The sequence below is a fragment of the Pleurodeles waltl genome, chromosome 11, assembly GCF_031143425.1.
Source record: "Pleurodeles waltl isolate 20211129_DDA chromosome 11, aPleWal1.hap1.20221129, whole genome shotgun sequence".
Taxonomy (NCBI): Eukaryota; Metazoa; Chordata; class Amphibia; order Caudata; family Salamandridae; genus Pleurodeles; species Pleurodeles waltl.
In genome coordinates, this window is record NC_090450.1 from 363,455,989 (window position 1) to 363,480,185 (window position 24,197).

Below are 24,197 nucleotides of genomic sequence, written 5' to 3' on the forward strand. Positions count from 1 at the left end.
AGGCTCTGGGTTCTTTCTGATTGTGACCATTGACCTTGTTGCTCCTTCACTGGGATATGCTGGTTTGTTCCTTCTGTGTACTTAGACTGTGTCAAAAGCAGTTGAAAGGGGGAGAGCTTTTTTGGTTGTTTGTTGGCCATCATTATGAAGTCTTCTTTTTGTGTTCCATTGAGTATTTCATTGTTTGTGGATCTACTTTCTGGATTAGTAGTTCTTGAAGCTGTTGCTGTTTGATTTGGTTTCCCTGCTCAGGCTGCCACTCCTTTTGTGCTACCACTGGGCTGCCCTTCTTTGGTCTCTCCATTAATGCACTTGACTGCATGCAATGTCCTCTTAGACAAGGATGCTGACAAAGAGGATAAATTAAGTTGTAATGCCGTGATTACTTATGGGTAATCTTCATTACACTGAATCCTGTTCTTCACTATCATAGCCGTGTTTACTGACCACCCAACTAGTGGTTGTTGTTTCTTTCATCTTTGTGTTTCTGCATGTTTTTTCAAGATTTCGTGGTGGGGTTTAATACTTTTACAATCCATTATTTTGAGAGGAGTGGATAAGTAAAAAAAACTTACAGTTAGGACCACAAATGCCGGTTTGTATAACAGGGCGGGAGAGGCCTTTATTCCACTGGACATTTCCCTAAGTGAGCTGAGCTGGAGTCCTTAAAGGGCGGCTTTTAGATGAGGTGGACTCTCCTGGTACCTCGGTAACTTTTCACAGCTACCCGAGGTTAACTGCGGGCACTGAGAGGCTACAAGAAAAAGAGAGGGACACAGGGGAAGGTAGGGAGAAAGCGATCGGAGAGGGAGAAAGAGAAAGGGGAGGGAAGAGAGTGGATGGATCGATCGATCGAAAGAGAGTGATAGTGCTAGAAGACAAAGGAAACGGAGATAGTTTGAGAATTTTTGCCAGGGCTGATTTTGGTTCCAAAGTCCTGCTTTTCGTTCCCCAGTCGTGCTCTAGATAAATACCGTAATATGGAAGAGGAACTCAGTGTAAGGAAGATTACTGGTAAGTAATTGGAGTATTTTCAGCTGCTGGGTGATATATTTATACAGTGTGCCAATCTATCACATATATCAAACAACACAACTTGTGTTACATGCAAGAAACAATTCCTAACCAAACTACAAAAAAACTAAAACAATGCAGTATTGCACCTTTGATATGAATTATTTAATATTATAACGTCCTTAGAAGAACTCTAACTAGACGTTACTTCGTTTTTAATACTGTTTTGGGGGCTATCAATAAAAGTTATCAAACATGTTCCTTTTACCCAGCCTGCGTGACCGAATTAGTGGTTTGGAGTTAATGGTTATAGTTTTCCTTCCGCCTCCCCAATCCCAGTTCATCCAGCAAAACTCTCTTTAAGTTGGCATGGTTGAAAACCTTCATCAAAGAGTAATGGCACACATGACTTATTAACAGGTTAATAAGTTGATAACACAATTTCTTAAAGGAGTGACTTCCTTATATCTGTCAAATTTAATACCAATTTCTTATGTACATTTATAGTAAATCCAATTGTCCCATACATATGAACCTCCAAACCAAATTACTTGTACGTTGTCACATAGTCACAGGAATATATATACATTTATAATAAATCCAAATTGTCCCTACGTTGTCGTAAATCCAATTATCCCATACATATGAACCTCAAAACCAAATTATTTATATATACATTTATAATAAATCCAATTGTCCCATACAAATGAACCTCAAAACCAAATTGCTTATACGTTGTCAACACGTGTTTCATCCGGGGGAATACCGCTAGCTGTTTACTGAGGAGGCGTACTCGCGAATGGTTGGAAATTGTACTTAAGATTCATTTTACAATAGATTTGACTCACAAGAGAAAACGTGGAAAGACGATTGAAACATTAAGTTTGGGGTACTTTGAACGATCTCATTTTCAGTATTACGAGAAATACGAACATTGAATGACTAATATGAGGATTGTTGATGAACTTCAATGACAAGAAGGTCCTGAGGAAATCCTAGGGGTATTCCCCCGGATGAAACACGTGTTGACAACGTATAAGCAATTTGGTTTTGAGGTTCATTTGTATGGGACAATTGGATTTATTATAAATGTATATATAAATAATTTGGTTTTGAGGTTCATATGTATGGGATAATTGGATTTACGACAACGTAGGGACAATTTGGATTTATTATAAATGTATATATATTCCTGTGACTGTGACAACGTACAAGTAATTTGGTTTGGAGGTTCATATGTATGGGACAATTGGATTTACTATAAATGTACATAAGAAATTGGTATTAAATTTGACAGATATAAGGAAGTCACTCCTTTAAGAAATTGTGTTATCAACTTATTAACCTGTTAATAAGTCATGTGTGCCATTACTCTTTGATGTATTGTTAAATATCCCAATTGGGTTATTGTTTAGGTGAATTAGGAGGGTGAACACCTGAGTTTTGTGCACCGTGTTATTATACTTGAGTTTAGTTCAAGAAAGGGTATGAATTTGGAGCGCCAATTACTCACTACCGCACCCTCTTTTGATTTATAATGGTTGAAAACCTATTCGCTGTAGTCGGCAGTGACCGAAAACCCCTTTACCCTGATATTGCTAATGTCTCAACCTGCTCTCGCTTCTGCTACTTATGCTATTGTTGCTCTACATAATTACCCACTAACCATATTACTGTTTTGTGTTTCCGCAGGCAGTTTCTTGATACGGATATGCCTAGGTATTATTTTATTTTATTTTGTTGACTTCAGCTAAAATCTTACATCCTTTCCTATTTCTACCCTGCAATGATTCCTGCTCTTTATACCTCTCTTTAAGTTTTCGGAGGTCGTACTCCTTTTTTTCGTGTGCTTTTCCTCATTCTTAACATATTTGCTGGTACTTCTTTGCTCCTTCCACAGTTGGTATAATTGTCATGATTTTCTAACATTCCCCGAGCATTACTCTTTCCGATTGTCTGATACGACCCTGCAGAGGGTCATCACTGTTCATCTCTCTCAACATGCAACATGAGGACGGGGGATACCGAGGAGCTGATGCAAAAGCTCAAGGAAGCGGTAGGCCTGCTAGCTGGCTGCTAGGATCATGGTGTACGTTTGACACGAAAGAGATAGGGCTAGAGGCTTAGAATATGATAGTGTAAAAAAAAACCTGGAATGAAATACCAAGTCTAATGCCTTTCATCAGCGCTATTTAATTTCTTTTATTTATAAATGTAAGTGCCAAACGGACGTCCTCACAGGAGATCAGAGTTGTCTGATTTTCACCTGTTCTACAATTTCTGATTTCACGGTTTCTGCGCAGGACCAACCGCAAGAAAGGCAGGAGTACGGCCAAGGGAATAGTCAGTTATGCGGAGTGGGCGCTTATCATGTGCAACCAGCATCTTTGCATTTCTCTGCCAGGGTCGGACTGGCCTATTAGTCAGTTAGGCAGTGCACGATGGGCTGTTTTCACAGATCAGTGTGAGGGCCAGCTTTTAGTAGTTTGTGGCCTGCTTTACGGCCAATTGGGTCAGTCTTTATTGTTGATTTCTTGGATAATAAAACAAATATTGCGTGCAGCAAATGCATGCAGCCTTCCATACCTTGCAAAATACTCATCCAGAGTGTCTTTACAAGGTCAAAACTGGCCTGATTTGTATGTGGGACACTTTTTGAGCTATCTGCTTCGCTAACATTGGCCACTTTTATTTAGGTGGTCAGGCCTGTTTTTCTCCGAGTCTACCCCTGTGAGTAACCGTTAGATCAGTTACCTCTTTAAAACGCAGGTGTCCAATGATTTTTACATAATGCTTTACTTGAGTTAATAAAGAAAATGAAGTTATGTTTAATAGACTGAGGATGCAATCCTTTCCCATCAATGACCAAAGCATACACTTTCCTATGTTCTCCGAACAGGCCCAGGATGACATGTAGAGACAAGTCAAGTGGAAACCATCACAAGTGTGTATTTGAGTGGCCGCAAGCTCTCTGGAGGAATCATTCTCTGCACTTGTTTTGAAGCAATTCCCATATGACGTGGCCATCTGTGTAGTTACCTGTTTGTACCCTCACTTCAGCAGATTACCTTAACTTGATCATTTTGCCCCAAAGGTCACTAACAATGATATTGAGCTTGGAGTGGTTCTACATTATATAGCGTGCACCAATATAAGCTTAGTTTAGTTACATCACTCACCTTGGTTGGATCTGGGTGGCTAGCTTTCTCAACTTCAATTAAAACAAAATAATTGGATAATTTATACGTGTGGACTCCAGCGACCTAAAATTTTGATGTGGCAAATATTCTTGTATAAAACTAAGGGATGTCACAATTAAAATGGTGACAAATGAACCATTTTACACACACACAACAGTGCAGCAAATAATATCACATTCTTCAGTTATTTACACACAAATTGATTAAAAGAAAGTAAAATATAAAAGTAACATCCTTATCTGATAGCGACGTCTAACCTCAGATTCCTAACCTTAGAATAAACACCAAGGCGTCAGACTGGATCCGGAATCTTTTGGAGCAGTACCTCTGCATGCTAGTAGGTAGTGTTGTTCGGCTTGGTGTCTTCTGCGCCAGAAGTGACATGCGAGGTACCTATATAGGTGCCACCCCAGCATGCTAACATCAGTTCTTTTCTTTCACACCTGTAAGCGCCGGAGAGAGCTACCACAGTCAATTCTTTACTGACTTTTTCCAACATTTTGTTGAGTCTTTTTTCAAAACTTTGTCTCCAAGTGTGCTGGATGTCCCCCAAAAAAACAGTGAAGTTCAAGGCCTTTGGTTCCTGTCACAGACCCCTGTCTAGTGTGATGTTGGTGCCTGGAGCTGGACCACAACTCCAGGACTTTGAGGACTGCTGCGCCATGAATCTCAAGGCTTTTTTACAAGCCTTGAAAGAAGTATGACTAGGAAGGATATGAGGATCCTTATGGCTACACCAACCCCCTTGATGAGGCCGAAGATAACTGGTTTGAGGAACTGTCAGATATCAGTGGTCTTGACACCTTCCCAGACACTGGCCCGGTCTCTCCTCCTAGTGTTGGTTACAGAGGCCTCCTTTACGGTGGTGGTGAGAAGGGTGGCTGAGGTCCTGGTCTTTACGATGCCTTCTGTGGTAGTCAAGATTAATGTCTTGATAGAGGTGCTTCAACCAGGAATCAGCCCCTCAGAACCTCTCCTCCCCTTTAACAGAGCCCTCACTGATGTCCTGCTTGGGGCCTGGGCCAAGCCCTGCATAGGGGGTCCTGTGCACAGGACAATCACCCACCACCATCGCCCCGCTCCTAGGGATCCAGCTTTCCTCACACTGCATCCCACCCTGGAGGGTCTGGTTGTCCAGACCTCCACCTCCTAGGTCAAGCCTGGTCTGTACCCTACCACACCACCAGACAGGGAATCCAAGAGGCTGGACACCTTTGGCAAGAGGATGTTCTCTTCCTCCGGCCTTGAACCGTGGTCGGTGAACACCATTCATTTGGGCTGATACACCCACATGGTTTGGGATTTGGTTGCGCATATGCTGCCCATGGTCCCCGCGGAGGACCACGCCATACTGTCACAGGCTATTTCAGATGGCAGAGACACAGCAAAGTTCACCTTTCACAGCAGACTTGATATGGCTGACTCACTAGGAAGAGCCATTGCGTCATCAGTGGCACTCAGACGCTCTGCCGGGATGAGCTCTACTGGCTTTTCAGGGGCTGTCCAGGCATCCTCTAATGACATGCCGTTCAATGGCACTCATCTTTTCAGAGGCAAGGCAGAATCAGCGCTGCTGCATTTTAAGGACAGCTGAGCCACTGTCAGGGCCTTGGGGTTTTTCATGTCCCATGTCAACTCCATTTAGCCTTCTGTCAACCCTAGAACCTGGGAACTGGATGATAGCATTGGAATTGAGGAAAGCTTACTTCTAAATTCCTGTCCTGCCTGCTCGCAGACACTACTTGCGGTTTATGGTGAGCCACAAGCATTAGTAGTTCACTGAGCTTCCCTATGGCCTCATCAGTTCCCATTAATATGCTTCCAAGGTGATGGCTGTAGTTGCAGCAAACCTGCGGAGGTCATGGGTTCCAGTCTTCCCCTACCTCGATGATTGGCTGTTGAAGGCAGACTTGCCCCAGGCACTTGTCTCCTACTGCCAGACTACAGTGAACCTCCTTCATTTGCTGGGGTTCACTATAAAGATGCCAAAGTCACACCTGACTCCCTAGATGCACTGTTTTATCAGAGCTGTTCTGGATACAGTGCAGGTTCGGGCCTATCCTCTGGAGCGACAAGTCCAGGATATTCAGGCTATAATTTTGATGTTTCAGTCTGTATCCTAGATGTCAGTGAGACTGACTCTAAGGCTGCTGGGCTTCATGGTCTCTTGCATACTGCTAGTGACTCATACACGCTGCCATGTGCGGGCTCTGCAGTGGGACCAGAAGTCCCAGTGGGTGCAGCATCAGAGAAATCTTTCCGACCTGGTCCAGATATTGGAGGGACCAGCAAAAGACTTACAGTGGTGGCTGAAAAATCGTGCTTGGGTCAGCAGCAGACCCCTTTTCCTTCCCCACCCAGAGCTAACTGTATTGGCAGGTGAGTCACTCCTGGGCTTGGGCGGCTGTCTGGGAGAGGTGGCTGTCGTTTCAGGAGAATCTACTGTTGCAGAAACAGGGCAGGGTCTTGCACCAGAACCTGCACATGCTATACCTTCATGCATGGAGACTGAGCGTCGGAAGTTGACAGTTTTCAACCTCCCGGCTTAAGTCTGCAAAGTCATTCTGGCTGCCAGATGTCCCTCCACCAAGACTGTATACACTTGCGGTTGGGGTGAATATGTGACTTTGTGCACTACCAAAAAGGTTGATCCCCTTTCTTTACCTCTGTCAGAGGTCTTGTTATTTGTTCTTTCATTAGCCTGCAAGGTCTGGGCACAGTTAAAAGGTATCGATACATACCAGCATTCTTGCCGTTGCTGGACCAGCCCTCCTTGTTTAAGTTACCTGTTGTGACTCGTCTCCTAAAAGGTCTCTAACATCTGTTACCTCCTAAACCCTTATCATGCCGTCCTCGCCCTCGCCATCGTTCCCCGCTTCCAACGCAAGACCTCCGGCGGCAGATCCTTCTCCTATCTCGCCACCAAGACCTGGAACGCCCTCCCGACTGCCCTGCGACAGACCCAGGATCTTCTCACCTTCAGGAGACTCCTCAAGACCTGGCTCTTCGACCAGTTGCAGCAGCCCCCCTGCCCCCTCAGCGCCTTGAAACCCTAACGGGTACGTAGTGCACTCTATAAATATTGTGATTGATTGATTGATTGGTTATGGGATTTGAATCTAGTATTACAATTTGTTATGTTCTCGCTCTTCGAGCCTCTCCACAATTGTCCTTTACACATTCTGACCATCAAAACTGCATTTCTAGTGACCTTTACATTGGCCAGGAGGGTTTGCGAACTGCAGGACCTATCCAAACTTATCAATACACCACTCTTTCCAGACAAACTGGTTCTGACAATATGTGCCTCTTTCTTGCCCAAAGTGGTGACACCCTTCCATGCTGCCAGGCCATCACACTGTTGACCTTCTTTGCTCCAAGTCACCCTTCCAAAGAGGAGGAGAGACTCCATCAACTGGACCTAAAAAAGCATTATCATTCTAATTTGAGCATACAAAGGAGCAACGGGTAGCCTATCAACTCTTCATTGGGTTCACAAGAGCAAAGAAAGGAAAGGCCATGCAGAAAAGGACCATCTCTATATGGATCATACTCTGCATTAAAATCTGTTGTGCACTGGCCAAGAAGCAACCTTCTGATGGCTCATTCCTCTACAGCCAAGGCTACAACCACTGTGCTAACTCATGTAGCCCCTGTCCTGGACATCTGTCAGGCCACAACGTGAGCGTCTTAGCACACGATCACCAAACATGACTGCCTGGACAGTCAGGTCCGTCATGATGGGCACTTTGTCCGGTCAGTCCTGAAGGACTGACTGGCCTAAATTTGTTTGTAGACCCACCTCTGGAGAGAGGTATTGCTTGTGTGTCTATTCTATAGTAAGGAATCTGCAGCTAGAAGTCTCTATCATATGAACAATTTACCTTTGGTAATGCTTTATTTGGTAGAGACTCTATCTAGCCACAGATTCCTTAGTGACCCTCCCATCCATCCTGCTTTGAAAAAGGATATAGGGTAACACTTATGATGTCCTTAGTGTCTGCACACGTGCAAATCAGCAACCTTTGTGACTCTAAACTTCATGCATGGAAAGGTTGGGAAAATTAACTGCTGTCAGCACGCTGGATTAGTACCTTTCTAGGCACCGCTCACGTCACTTCCGGCACAGGTGATGCCGATGCGGAGCCAAACATTGCCACCTACGAGCTCACAGAGGTACTGCTCGAAAAGTTTCTGGATCCAGTCAGACGCCTGGGGATCATTCTAAAGTAAGGAATCTGTGGCTAGACAGAGTCTCTACCAGATAAGGGGTTACCAAAGGTAAGTAACTTGTTCTTTAAATCTATCATGGTATAAACTGTAAGTAGCAGATGTTTTAGTTTAAGATTCGACTCATGAATCAGCAGTGCACGTGCAGGTGAGGAGAAAGCAGTATTAGGAGATATTTAGAAGAAATTAAAGGTTAAAGAAATGTATATTTCTGAGCAGAATCAACTTCAATTTGCTTTCAGCAAAGTCTGACTCTAACCCTGTCCAAGAAGATTTGTATCCACAAGATTACTATGGAAGCTGCAATGAATCTGAAACTGTTTTGAGTTTTTAATTAAAAATTCACCATTCTCCGAGGATTCCCTTCATACTGAACTCCTTTCACCCAAAGAAGTATATCATAACTCAAATGGGAAGTTATGAGGTGGGGCTCGTATATAATTTATTTTGTAAGTGCTAATTCATTTTTGCTTTCCAAGTTACAAAAGTCTTGCATAAATATACAACGCTTGACAATCATATTGCCCCAGATTACAATGAAAAATATATCCGGATGAGCGATCCATCCAAAAAAGAGCATGCGGAAATTAACTTTGTCTTGAACGAAAGTCTCAATGCGTATTTTCACATATATAATCCTCCTTTTGGCTTGCGTCATATGAGTGGTGAATTGCAATGGGCGTGCAGGGCTTCTGATCCTCCGCCTAAATCCAGTGAGCTGTGCCGGTGTAATTCTTCAAATATGTCCCATTAGACCCGTATTGCCCGGAGTGGTTACAGCCTTCAGTGTGAGTGTTGTGCTGGTGGCCTATAGTCAGTTTAAATTGCTGGCAGCTCTTGTGTATTTGTTCTTAAACTCAGCCTCGAGCAGTATTTTAGTTGTCCCATTGTAGCTGTGTCAGAATGTGGATTTGATGTGTGACAGTGGGTGTTATTCTATGATTTGGTGTGCCCATGTTACGGGAAAGGGTTGCAAATGTTTTTTGTTGTGTCTAAGGGGACACGTACTGGATGTTGTCTGTCAGGTGTGGCATGAAAAATTATACTATGTGAGGAAACTTGTAGGCATAAAAATAATTGATGCGTGTTCTGTTTATTTCTGTGCTTCTCGAAATGTGTATTATTTGTTTTATATATATTTTTATCGTACTATTTCCATAAACAGGACATAATGTGGGTATAAGGGACCCACCACTTTATTCTGAGAAATCAAAGACAACCACAGTTATGTTTTACAAGTGTTATTTAATATTGCTTGTGTCATAAGCGATGGAAGGCTATAATGGTAAAGACAACTAATAGCAAAACACTAGCAAAAGTGAATATCATAAATACAAACATATATTAAGTAACTAACGTTTTATTAAAGGCCAATAAGCATCCGCATGTGATTTTCTGCTGGATTAGTAGATGTATAAATCTCACTCATGCAGACAGAGGGGGTCATTCTGACTCCCGCCGGCCGCGGTAACCACAGGGCCGGAGGGAGCCACCAGAATACCGCTGTGCGGTCAGAAGACCGCCGCGGTTATTCTGGGTTTCCCGCTGGGCTGGCGGGCGACCGCCAGAAGGCCGCCCACCAGCCCAGCGGGAAACACCCTTCCATGAGGATGCCGGCTCCGAATGGAGCCGGCGGAGTGGAAGGGGTGCGACGGGTGCAGTCGCACCCGTCGCGATTTTCAGTGTCTGTATGGCAGACACTGAAAATCTTTGTGGGGCCCTGTTAGGGGGCCCCTGCAGTGCTCATGCCATTGGCATGGGCACTGCAGGGGCCCCCAGGGGCCTCACGACACCCCATACCGCCATCCTGTTCCTGGCGGCCGAAACCGCCAGGAACAGGATGGCGGTAAGGGGGTCGGAATCCCCATGGCGGCGCAGAGGATTCCCCAGGGCAGCGGAAAACCGGCGGTACACCGCCGGTTTTCCGTCACTGACCGCGGCTGTACCGCCGCGGTCAGAATGCCCATAGGAGCACCGCCAGCCTGTTGGCGGTGCTCCCGCGGTCCCCAACCCTGGCGGTCTCGGACCGCCAGGGTTGGAATGACCGCCAGAATGTCTTCATCATAAAATCTGGTCCGGAATCTTTGAATCCAACTACATGCCCATTTTTAACTAACATTTCACTAAAAGCTAACATGCGCCTGTATGTGAATTGGTTAGAAATGCAAACCTTCTCATCCCCTCACGGCATTCCATGGATCAGTGATGGCGAGCACAACCTTGGTATAGTAGGTGTTCGGAGTTGATAAGAAGGGCACGCAGCTGACTTATCATAATGTACCCTTGCATCACAAACTTGTTCCTGAGCAACAAAAATCTTTGATTTGATAGACCGTTTAAAAACATGAGCATTGTCTCTGTCACCTCCCTCGTGGAATGAAGGATGAGAAATAATACTTCTATGCGATAATGAGACATATGATGCCCCGGTTGCACAAGTGATAAAGCACAATTGCAGGTAGCCGCCTAATATTGTTGAATGTGAGCAATGGCATGCATGAATATGGGTAACTTATTATCATATATCGTATATGTAGGAGTATCAGAATTATCATGAATCATCCAAAAACGTTTGAAGTATTAAATCAATAGTGCGTAACCACATTGTTACCCCACCAGGAGCAAGTATCACAGTGTAACATAAATGTTGATATGCATGAAACACACACAACCCAATCTTCAACCCACTTCACATGAGGTTGAAGATTGCAATTCTCATTTCCCACCTCACCCAAGGAAACCCATGCACATAGAAACCCAACATTATAAAATCTAGTCCGGAATCGCTGAATCCAACTACATACACAATTATATGTGAAAAACTTTAAACTTTTAGCTTCTGGTTTTCAAACTAAGGTCCTTAATTACTTAATGAATTTTGTATTTTATCTAGCCATTCATCAGGTGTAGTAAAGCGCCATCTTTCTTGGCATGTTACCCCCATTTTTATCTGTATGTAAGTACGTTTTTGCCTGTCTCACTGGGATCCTGCTGGTCAGGACCCCAGTGCTCATAATTTATGGCCTAATGTGTGTGTTGTCAGTAGTGCTTGACTGTGTCACTGAGGCTCTGCTAACCAGAACCTCAGTGCTTATGCGCTCTCTGCTTTTAAATTTGTCACTATAGGCTAGTGACTTCATTTACCAATTTCAATTGGCACACTGGACCCCCCTTATAAGTCCCTAGTATATGATACCTAGGTCCCCAGGGCATTGGGGTTCCAGGAGATCCTTATGGGCTGCAGCATTTCTTTTGCCACCCATAGGGAGCTCAGACAAACCCTTCCACAGGCCTGCCATTGCAGCTTGCGTGAAATAGTGCACACACTTTCACAGCCATTTTCACTGCACTTAGGGAACTTATATGTCACCTATATGTCCAACCTTCATTTACTGAAGGTTAGGTGCAAAGTTACTAAGTGTGAGGGCACCCTTGCACTAGCAAAGGTCCCCCCACATAGTTCAGAGCCAATGCCCAGGAATTTATGAGTGCGAGGACACTATTACACACATGCACTACATATAGGTCAATACCAATATGTAGCTTCACAATGGTAACTCCGAATATGGCCATGTAAGGTGTCTAAAATCATGGAATTGTCCCCTCATTCCAAATCTGGCATTGGGGAGCCAATGCTGTGTATCCTAGGGGCTCCACCATTGACCCCCAGTACTGCCAAACCAGCTCTTGCAATGCAGCTACAGCTGCTGCCACCTCACAGACAGGGTTCTGCCCTCTTGGGGTCTGAGCAGCTCAGTCCCAGGAAGGCAGAACAAAGATTTCCATTTGGAGGAGGGTGTTACACCCTCTCCCTTTGGAAATAGGTGTAACAGGCTGGGGATGAGTAGCCTCCCACAGCCTCTGGAAATGCTTTGAAGGGCACAAATGGTGCCCTCCATGCATAAGCCAGTGTACACCAGTTCAGGGACTCCCAGTCCCTGCTCTGGTGTGAAACCGGACAAAGGAAAGGAAAGTGACTACTCCCCTGTCCATCACCACCCCAGGGGGGTTGCCCAGAGCTCCTCCATTGTGTCCCAGACTTCAGACATCAAACGTTCTCCAAGGGCTTGGACTGAGCTTGCCTCCTGTTAAGAAGTCTCAGGGACATCAAAGACTTAATCTGCCAGTGCCTGGGCTCTTCTGCTGAGAGTCTTAACTTTCCAAGAGGTGCCAACTCCAGTCCCTGGGCCCTTGGAAGTGCAAGCTTCTGATCAGAAGGAAAACATCCACGCATCAAAGCACTGCGCTGGAAGAATCGATGCAGCACCTTTCTCACAGCTAAAAAATTGACGCAGCACGTGCCCCAAGACTGGAGAATCAAGCAGCAACTGTCTCGCAGCTGCAGAATCAGCGCATCGCTTGTTCACCACAGCCATGTCAACACCGCACTTCTGGATTTTCCATGTATCGTCCCTGGGCACCCATTTGCCATCGACCCCTGCAATGCAGTAAGGAACTGAGGCTGCGTGCCTGGAAACCGATGCATCACCTTTCTTGCGAAGAAGAATGGATGCATCACCTCCCCTGCCAGAAAGGAACTGACGCCTCATCTCACCTGCAAGGAAAGAATCAACGTATTACCTTCCCTGCCAATAAGAAACTGTTAGAAATGGGGTTTTTAGTTGGCAGTTAGGTTACCCTCTGTCCAAGCAAGAACCCTCACTCTAGTCAGGGTAAGTCACACACAATCCAAGATTATCGTGTGCCCACCCTCTGGTAGCTTGGCACGAGCAGTCAGGCTTAACTTAGAAGGCAATGTGTAAAGTATTTGTGCAATAAATCACACAATAGCACCATATAGCACCACAAAAATACACCACACAGTGTTTAGAAAAATATATAATATTTATCAGGATAATTGTAGGTCAAAAACGAATAAAGATGCAATGTGAAATTGTAGAGATATCACTGGAAAGTGATATAAAGTGTCTTAAGTCTTTCAAAAGCAAACAAAGTCTCTTTCAAGCACAAAGTACCTGGTTTGGAGTGGAAAGTCTCCACAAAGGGCCGCAGAGGAAGAGATACGTGGAAAAATGGTGTGTGCGTCAATTTCTCCCCAGCACACATGGACTTGCGTCGTTATTTTTCACGCGGGGAAGTCGTGCGTCGTTTTCCGGCGCGCGGACAGACTCTTTCTGTGAGTCGCAGGGAATACCAGATGTCCCGGGTCTGTGCATGGATTCTCCTGCTTGTTTTCCGGCTGCGCGTCGTTCCGTGGGGCTGTGCGTCGAAGTTTCGCTCTCACGGCAGGCATCGCGTTGATTTCTCCTCTGGAAGTCAGGCGGCGTTGTCCTTGCGAGGCCGTGCGTCGAAGTTCCGGTCGTCCAGAAGGCGTTGCGTCGATCAGCATCGGTGTGCGGCGTTTTTCTCGCGGCAGAACAAGCTGTGCGTCGAAATTTTCGGCGCACGAAGAGTCCAAATGAAAAAGTTGTGCGTCGTTTTCCGGCGCGCGGACAGTCTCTTTCTGTCAGTCGCGGGGATTACCAGATGTCCCGGGTCTGTGCGTGGATTCTCCTGCTTGTTTTCCAGCTGCGCGTCGTTCCGTGGGGCTGTGCGTCGAAGTTTCGCTCTCACGGCAGGCATCGCGTTGATTTCTCCTCTGGAAGTCGGGCGGCGTTGTCCTTGCGAGGCCGTGCGTCGAAGTTCCGGTCGTCCCGAAGGCGTCGCGTCAATCAGCATCGGTGTGCGGCGTTTTTCTCGCCGTGGAACAAGCTGTGTGTCGAAATTTTCGGCGCACGAAGAGTCCAAATAAAAAAGAGAAGTCTTTTTGGTCCTGGGACTTCAGGGAACAGGAGGCAAGCTCTATCCAAGCCCTTGGAGAGCACTTTTACAGCCAGACAAGAGTTCAGCAAGGCAGCAGGGCAACAGCAAGGCAGCAGTCCTTTGTAGAAAGCAGTCAGGTGAGTCCTTTAGACAGCCAGGCAGTTCTTCTTGGCAGGATGCAGGTTCTGGTTCAGGTTTCTTCTCCAGCAAGTGTCTGATGAGGTAGGGCAGGAGCCCTGTTTTATACACAAATGTGCCTTTGAAGTGGGGGAGACTTCAAAGAGTGGCTAAGAAGTGCACCAGGACCCCTTTCAGTTCAATCCTGTCTGCCAGGGTCCCAGTAGGGGGTGTGGCAGTCCTTTGTGTGAGAGCAGGCCCTCCACCCTCCCAGCCCAGGAAGACCCATTCAAAATGCAGATGTATGCAAGTGAGGCTGAGTACCCTGTGTTTGGGGTCTGAGTGAATGCACAAGGAGCTGTTAACTAAGCCCAGCCAGACGTGGATTGTAAGGCACAGAAAGATTTAAGTGCAAAGAAATGCTCACTTTCTAAAAGTGGCATTTCTAGAATAGCAATATTAAATCCAACTTCACCAGTCAGCAGGATTTGGTATTACCATTCTGGCCATACTAAATATGACCTTCCTACTCCTTTCAGATCAGCAGCTACCACTTCAATACTGTATGAGGGCATCCCCAATGTTAGCCTATGAAGGGAGCAGGCCTCACAGTAGTGCAAAACGAATTTAGGAGTTTTACACTACCAGGACATGTGAACTACACAGGTACATGTCCTGCCTTTCACCCACACAGCACCCTGCTCTAGGGGTTACCTAGGGCACACATTAGGGGTGACTTATATGTGGGGAAAGGGGAGGTTTAGGCTTGGCAAGTACTTTTAAATGCCAAGTCGAGGTGACAGTGGAACTGCACACACAGGCCTTGCAATGGCAGGCCTGAGACAAGGTAAAGGGGCTACTTGAGTGGGTGGCACAACCAGTGCTGCAGGCCCACTAGTAGCATTTAATCTACAGGCCCTAGGCACATATAGTGCACCTTACTAGGGACTTATAAGTAAATTAAATAGTCCAATCAGGTGTGATCCAAGGTTACCATGTTTAAAGGGAGAGAGCATATGCACTTTAGCACTGGTTAGCAGTGATAAAGTGCGCAGAGTCTAAAAGCCAGCAAAAATAGTGTCCAAAAAGTGGAGGGAGGCAGGCAAAAAGTTAGGGGTGACCACCCTCAGGCCGTCAGGTCTAACAGAAACCAACACATTAGTTTGCTTTTCTGGCACCTCACCTCCCCTGTGGCCCGCGTAGTCTTTGTTTCTGATGCATCCCAGGTACTTTGTGTTAAAGAGATACATGCATTGATTCCTATGGATTAAGACTTGCTTACACTTTTAAAAAGAGATCTTTTGACTTGTGTATGTTGGGCTTTTGTGGATTTGGTCTTGTTTCACTCAGATAAATATTTTCTGTAGGGAGCTGGGTTCTGGTTGCAGTACCCCACCACATCCACTTTTTGCCTGGTTTTAAGATGCAACTTTGACTGGAGTACACTGGGCTTGTGCTAACCAGGTCCCCAGTGCCAGTGTTCCTTCCTTAAAACAAGACACCTGGTCACTTGATCCCCAAGTGAACAGGCCCTTTAGTACCTCTATAAGTCCACAGTGAATGGTATGCCTGGTACCTAGGGCATGAGTACTGAAGAGGGCCCCTCAGAGCTGCAGTACAACTTGTGCCACTCTGAGGGACCCAACACCAACCTTATGCAGACTGCCGTTGCAGGCTATGTCATAGGGTGCTCCTTAAATTGAAAACACGACATGGCTGACACTTGCATGCCATGTTCCCTAAAACACAGCTTGTAATATCTGTAAGTCACCCCTAGAGCAGGCTTTCAGCTCTAAGGCAGGGTGCATTATATTACACATGAGGGCATATATGCATGAGCAAATATGCCCCTACTATGTCTTTGTGGATTCATAGACATAGTAAGTGTACAGGGCAGCCATTCTAAATACATGTGCTGGACACTGGTCACTACAAGTTGCCCAGCCACATAATGGCTTCTCTGAACCTAGGGATGTTTGATATCAAACATCTCGTATTAATAAACCCTCACTGATTCAAGTGATGGATTTATTAATACATGCACCCAGAGGGCATCTTAGAGGTGCCCCGTGAAAAACATACCAACTGCTGGTGAGCTCATTGACCGGTTCCGGACAGCCTTCCACCAGCAGAAGAGAATCTGACCTCCTGGGAAAGAGCCCCCACTCTCGATAGATCAGAAACCAAGAGCTTGTCTGGGCTGGGGTGTTACCCACCCCTCCCCACAGGATGACATACATTTCAAGGCAGGACCTTCAGAGAAGTCCATCACCTTTTGTATGCGGATCTGGCCTTTTTCAGAGGAAGATGTCAACCCCCTGTCCCAGAGCCCATCTGGTACCTGGACAAATGGGAAAATTAGCTATGCAGGAGGCCTGTCACTCTTGCAGACAGGGAACACCCCTAGGGAGGCCAGCCTAAAGTGGACACAACTTAGGAAATTCCACCATCTTGCGAGTGGTTGAATTTAGGTACTCGGGACAGGGTGAAGCCCACTCCCCACAGGAAATCGTCATTTAGGGAGTGTAGTGACCCCAAGGGTAGGTAGCCCATTGGCTACTATCCTTCATTCCTTTTAACGCCCCCAAAATTGAGTATTTAGGGGACCCTCTGACACCAGATACTCAGAGCTTTGCTGGACAGAAAAGGAGAAGTGGACAAGATGCCTGCTGAACCCCGGAACTGAGGAGCCCGACTTACTTGGCGCCAACCCTGCTTGCTTGCCTCCTGCACCCGGTCCTCAAGGAGCCATTGACCTGTCCTACCGCTGCAGCTTCCAAGAAACTGGGAGCACTGCCAGTGCTCTGCAAATCACCAAGAGGAACTCTCCTGGAGAAGAGGAGCTGCTCCCCTGCATCCACGGGCACCCAAGAAAGAACTGAGAGGACCTGGACTGCCAAAAACCCAATGGCAGACATCACCACTGCACCTGAGCCGCCTAGTTTACGTGGAAGTAGGCCAAAAGTCTACCCAATGCTCGCCCACTGTGGACTTCATGACGGCATCTCTAGACTGTTTCCTGCTGACTCCGCTGCAACCACAAGTGACCAGGAGGAAAAACCCAATGACCTAGGACACCTCTGCACCCGTCTGCCCCAGAACCAAGGGTGTCTCCACAACTCTCCTCCTCATGAGACCTTAGGTCCACTTGTTGGCTAGGCTGGAATGGACACCAAGTCCACGCCTGCAGGGTGTTTCTGCAGGCCCCCATGCAACCGCAAGGAGGTCCAGTGCTTGACCTGATGCTAGAAGAGACCCCTTATCCCGCGCCCTACGGCCTGAGGAGGAGTGGACCAATGGTGTCCCCACGTGCCCAAGGATATCAAGGGTTGAGCCCCCCTGTGGGTTCTAGAGGACTGTCCTTCCAGTCTATCCCAGCAGCAACTTTTTAACCAGACCAATCCCCACAAACTTGAATTGGGAACCCGACGCCGTAGCACACCTCTGCACCCGGATGCACCAGATATCCCAGAGGTGACCTGTTAGTGTGGCCTTGCACCTTGCCCTAAAACACCCTTAAGTCCAAGAGATTGGTCCTGTAAGTTGTTGTACTCTGCCTGGATTGCCGTCTTTGTTTTCCTCCATAGGATTGCATTGCAGCTTCCTGAAAAATGCAGTCTACTTTTGAAAACTAACAAAATCTTAACTCGAAAAGTACTCACCTTGATTCCGATGATCTTGGTATCTAAATTTATATAAAATATGTTATATTTTTATAAATAAGTTTTGGATTTCTTTATTGAGTGTGTGTCTCACTAACTGCGTGAGTGTGTGTTTGACATGCTTAGCACTATCCTCTGATTTGCCTAACTCCTCGACCACACTTCCCAAAAAGAGAGAGTTTGGGATGTCATTAGTGTCTCTGTGATACCTCTGGGGATTGCCTGGACTGTGTGCACAGTGTACCTCATTTTGGTAGGCTACATAAAGAACTAGCTTCCTAGATTGGCTATTTTTCTAAACTAGTGTTTGGTCCTTTTGTCTCACACTGCCTCTGAGATAAGCCTGACTGTTTGAGCCAAGCTACCAAGGGAGTGAGCAGGGGTTATCTTAGTTGTGACACCTTTACCCTGACTAGAGTGATGGTCCCTACTTGAACATGGTGCAAACCGCTACCAGCCATAGACCCCATTTCTAACAAACACAAAATGGTATTAATACTTTATAGTGTGTGTGTGTATGTGTGATGGAGTTCAAGGAAGAAGAACAGAGTGTATGCTTGATGAGTGGCTGACTTCTTTGGATCCTTAGCACTACTGCACTATATCCTGCAGAAGCACACTTGAAATGCTTGCTAACACAAAAAGATTAAATCAAAAACATCCGACAAACAAAAAAACACATGCAGATGACAAGCACACTTCAAATGTGTGCAAGTTTACAACACAAAAAGGCATTGTCTGTAGTGTGTGTGCGTGTGTGTGTGTTTTGTGTGTGTGTATGTGTGGGTGAGATGGGGTGCAAAGAAGCTCTGCCTTGAGCCTTGCCTTGAGCCACCTCTGTTTAAAACAAGGACAGATGGAGGCAGCTACGAAGGAGGAAAGAGAGAAGGGAGGAACATGACCGAGCTATGTTGCAAGAAGTTTGTATCGTGTTAGTAACAGGAGTAGGAAGGCTGCCAGTTAGAAATCTCCCCAATTCATTCTAATCTGGTACTCTCAGTATGCTCATAATGCTCATTGGCTGAGATGACAATGGCAGGCTCTGAACCTTGTGACCCACCTGTCACAAAGAGATCAGCAGTAAGAGCTTAACCCACTGATGTTTTGTTTAAATTACTTCAGTGCTAAGATCTAACTCTTGAAACTCTAGAGGAAATCAGATTGTTAGAAATTGGGTCTCTAGTTCGCAGAGGTACGCACCCTGTCCAAGTAGGGACCACAATCCGGGTCAGGGTAAGTCACAACACAACCTGAATCATCCTGTGCTCACCCTCCAGTAGGCTGGCACATAGCAGGCATGCTTAACTTTTTCCATAAACTTTATTTTGCAAGTAATCACAGGACATACGCATGTCTCACCCCCAGAGTATAAAAGACTTCAATAGCAATTACAGGACATTCACAAAGTAAATATACACATGTAGTCAGTGGTGTTTGTGTCATGGTAATACAGGTGGTGAGACATCAGCATTGTGTATAGTATCAATAATAGAGTTATTCTGTATACAATGCTCAACATGTGCATAAGTCTTTACATTCCGCTATTCACAGCGGTGTGGCTCACAGAAAAGAAAAAAGAACAACAACTAAACTCCTAAACAAATCCACCCCGTACCCTGCATCCCCTGTGTGATCTCGTAGCCAGGCACTTATAGAGCCAACCCATAGCAATTCACCTTTTGGCCAATACCAGACCCAAAATGAGTAATCAGTGGCTGAGTGGCCTGTTTGGTGGGCAAGGGAGCCACCCAAGCAGCATCTGCTGTATTCCCGGTTGAATCTCCCAGCCCATTGCAGAGTTTAAACTGTCACGTACAGTTTGCCAGTAGGAAACCAAAACTGGGCTTGACCAGACCATGTGAATGAAATCTGCCTACACATAGGTACACCTCGGGCAACTCTCCACACAATCCGAATACATTTTGTGTAGCATCTGAGGAGTGAGATATAATTTATGCACAAAATTATATTGGATTTGTTTAAATCACATGTTAGAAGTCACCAGTTTAACTTTCTCGTATATTTTCTCCCATTCTCCGGGCATCAAAAGTCGCTCTAGAAGACGATCCCAGTGGAGCTGGATTGGGAGCCCCGCCAACGGAGGATCCTCTCTAAGATCTCTATTTAAATGAGTAATCAGGCACCGACTCTGGGCCATTTCCAATATAGTGATAAGTGTAGTGAATTTAACTGATTCCGAGGGGAAGGACGGCCAAAGCCCCCGCAACATGCTAGAAATGGTCTTTATTGTAGATATTGTCCCTCGCCGAGGGAAAAAGCATCAACGGCCTCTCTCTGTGTAATGAATCGCTGTTCTGTATATAGATCTCCCATAACCTCACAGCCCCCATCCCTCCACCTCTGCACCAACATGCAGTCGGCAATACAGAGGAAGGGCTGCACCACCCATAGGGGCATCTCGGGTGCAGATGGAGCTGGTCGAAGCACCCTGCGTACCACCTCCTCCCAAACCTTTGCAACTTGGCGAATAATATAGGGCATTTCATGGGGAACCTGGTCCCCCAACATCATAAGAACCTGTAAGTGGTTGTCTCCATGTGTGCCATTAAGCAGCCTCTTTTCCCAGTTGTCCGCCTCATCAAACCAGTGAATAACATGCTGTAAGTGAGCTGCCATGTAATACAGCTCTAGACCCGCATCCTCCAAACTTCTCCGGTGCCTTGGTCGCTGCAGGGTGACAAGCCGGACCCGGTGTCATCCAGTTCCCCAGAGCAGATCCGCTATTAATTTGTCCAAGGTTTGAGAGTGAGAGATGGCAAATAGTGAATTCTGTAAGGTACACAAACAGCGGGGTAATGTGTTCAATTTTACTAGAGCCATTCTTCCCATGAGGGAGAACAGTAGAGTCTTTGAGAACCAAACTGAAGACCGCATTCCCCTCCACTACTTGCCCAATATTCCACTTGTGAAACTCTAGGGCTGTGTGACTCAACTGCATCCCCAAATATGTGGTAGCTGTCTTAATCCATGGAATTCCCACCCCTGGAACAGCATCCTCCATCACACCCGCCAGTCGCCCCAGAGGGAAAAGTTTAGACTTGCCCACATTAACGTGTAGCTCCGATATTTCCCCAAATGGTCAGAGAAGGTTTAGGAGAATAGGCACTGAGAAGGCCGTCTCATGCAAAAACAACAGCGCATCATGAGCATACAATGAGACTACATGGTTGGTCCCCCCAGTCGTATCCCCCAGGGTCCCACTACCCAACGTAACAAAGCTGCTAAAGGTTCCATAGCAGTCCCAAAGAGAAGCAGTGATAGGGGGCATCCCTGTTGCGTGCCCCTCTCCAGCGTCACAGGGTCTGACACTACAGCCTCAGACCTCACTCGGGCATGCAGATTTTGATACAGCAGCTGGACCTAAACCACAAACCCTGGGCCAATCCCCACCAGCTGCAGAACATGCCAGAGGTAAGAACAATTCAAAGAATCAAAAGCCTGGACTACGTCCAGGAGTACTATCATATAATTAACCATTTGAAGTTTTGGTGCATGGAACACAGGTGTTAAGTGACGTAGGTTGTGTAAGGTGTTATGGCGCGGAAAGAAACTTGATTGATCGTCAAATATGAGATATGTCATATGTGGTAAAACTCTAGCTGTGAAAACACTGCTAAGGTTTTTTGTGTCAAGGTTAAGCAATGATATAGGACAGCATGCCATCACAAACTCTGGGTCCTGATTCGGCTTGGGGATCATCACCACCACATCCTCCCTCACGGAGTTGGGTAGGCAGCCACTAGTTGGAGCTTCATTATACACTTCTAATCATATGTGTGATAAAATTCAGCCAAGAGCCTGTCGTTACCCTGTGATTTTCATGGCTTGAGGTTCTTGTCACTGTGATGATCTTCCCCTTAGTGATGTGGGCAGGCAGACTTAACTTAGAAGGCAATGTGTAAAGTATTTGTGCAGTACCTCAGACAGTAACACAGTGAAAACACCACAAAAAGTACTCCACACCAGTGTAGAAAAATAGATAATATTTATGTGAATAAAATATGACCAAAACAAGAATCTAATAGGCTCAAGTCAAGATATCACTTCTTAGTGGTTTAGATAAGTCTTAATCCCTAGGAATCAAAGGTTGTATCTTTTTAGCACAAAGTACCTGGGATGCGTCAAAAATAATGGTCCATAGGGCCACAGAGAAGGTGATGCATCGGAAAGCAAAGGGATGCGTTGATTTTTCTGGCTCAGCAGAGATGATGCATCGATTCTTTCCTTGCAGGGAATGTGATGCGTCGATTTCTAGGTGCACAACCTTGGCTCCTTACTGCGGTGTGGTGATGTTTTGCCACCCAGGGTCGATGTATGGAAAATCCAAAATGCACTGCAATGATGAAACAGGCACTGCATCAATCCAGTAGGCGATGCAGCATTTTTTTCAGCCGCTAGACATGCGCTGAATCAGTTCTGTAGGCAATACATCGATTTTTGCAGGCATTGCGTTGATTTTCCAATGTAGTGGAAATTCTCTCTCTGGCGAAGTCATTGAAGGCCCTGAAACCTCTTTAAAAGTAGTCAAGCTCAGTTCGAGACCTTGGAGATCACTTGTTGGGGAAGGCAAAGTCCTTCCATTAGAGTCAGGGAGCAGCATGGCAACAAGCAGGAGAGCATTCCTTCCAGAAAAGTATTCCATATGACTCCATTGGGCAGCAGGCAGTCCCTCCAACAGAGTCCTGTTGTAGGTCCAGAAGTGTCTAATTTTGGGGGGGTTGACAGACCCAGTATATATGCACCAAAATGTGCCTTTGAAGTGGAGGAAAACTTCAAAGAGTGTACCAGTTCCCCTTTCAACCCAGTTCTGTCTGCCAGGAGGTCATTGGGGGCTAGCAGTCTATTTTGTGAAGTCAAACCACTAGCCTTTGGAGTATAATGGAGAGCTCCTCCACCCTTCCTGCCCATGGAGGCCCATCAGTATGCAGATGAATGCAGATGCAGCTGAGTGTCCTATGTTTATGGCTGTCTGGGTGGAATGCACAAGGGGAACTGTCAACAAGCACATACCAGACATGGAATGGAGACAGGCTATAAGGTACAGAGAGCAGTAATTCCTACTTTCTAAAAGTGGCATCTCTAAAATAGTAATTGTTTGGAATCAGTATCTAGTTGGCAAGGGTATGCACCCAGTCCAAGTAGGGACCACAATCCTAGTCAGGGTAAGTCACAACACAACCTAAATTATCATGTGCTCACCCTTTGGTAGCTTGGCACAGAGCAGGCAGGCTTACCTTAGAAGGCAATATGTAAAGTATGTCTGCACTAACTCATACAGTAACAGTGAAAACACCTCAAAAAGTACTCCACACCAGTTTAGAAAACAGTCTATATTTATCTGAATAAAATACGACTGAAATAAGAAAACTCCAGGATGCACAAGTCAAGATGTCACTTTTTAAAGGCTTAAATGAGTCTCAATCGTTAAGAATCAGTGGTTGTATCCTTTTAACACACAGTACCTGAGATGCGTCAAAAATAACAGTGGATGGGGGATGTAGAGGAGAAGATGCATCGTTAAATATGGCGCGGCCTTGGATTTTCCAGCGCAGCACAGATGATGCGTCATTACTTTCCACTCTGCAAGGTGATGCAACGATTTCCAGGAGCGCCGCCTTGGTTCCTCACTGTGATGCAGGAATATTTTGACATCTATGGACAATGCGCTGAAAATCCTTGATGCACTGGTAGAAGGAACAGGTGCTGCGTTGATTGAGTAGGGGATGCAGTGATTTTTCAGCGGTAAGGCAGGCCCTTTTTTCGATTTGTGCAGGTGTTGGTTTGATTTTCCAAGGCACTGGTCTTTGTGGCCCGAGACTTCAGAATAGGAGGCACGCTCAATCCTAGCCCTTGGAGACCACTTGTTGGAAAGGCAGTGTCCTTCCAGCAGAGTCAGGGGCCAGCAGACAGCAGGGCAACAAGCAAAGCAGTCCTTCTCAGCAAAGCAGTCTGGATGAGTCCTTTGGGCCGTCAGGCAGTCCTTCTGACAAAGTCCAGTTGCAGGTCCAGAAGTGTCTGATTTGGTGGGGTCAGAGACCCAGTATATATACCCAACATTGCCTTTGAAGTGGAGGAAATTTCAAAGAGTGGTTTTGAAGTGCACAAGTTCCCCTTTCAACCCAGCCATGCCAGAATCCCTGTGGGGGGTTATCAGTCCTTTTTGTGAGGGCAGGCCACTGGCCTTTGAAGT

At 46.0% G+C, this 24,197-nt stretch overlaps 1 protein-coding gene across 3 annotated transcripts in view; it reads left to right on the top strand.

Annotated features, from left to right (window-relative positions):
* The window catches only part of KIF1A (kinesin family member 1A), a 3,950,406-nt gene that overhangs the window by 2,602,857 nt on the left and 1,323,352 nt on the right, over positions 1 to 24,197 (top strand). The window contains exon 38 of one of the 3 annotated variants that reach the window (XM_069213666.1): positions 2,707 to 2,733. The exons of the other annotated variants lie outside the window; for them this stretch is intronic. Coding sequence (XP_069069767.1) covers positions 2,707 to 2,733 — 27 coding nt within the window. The remainder of the gene's footprint in view (positions 1 to 2,706; positions 2,734 to 24,197) is intronic. 3 annotated transcript variants of the gene reach the window in all.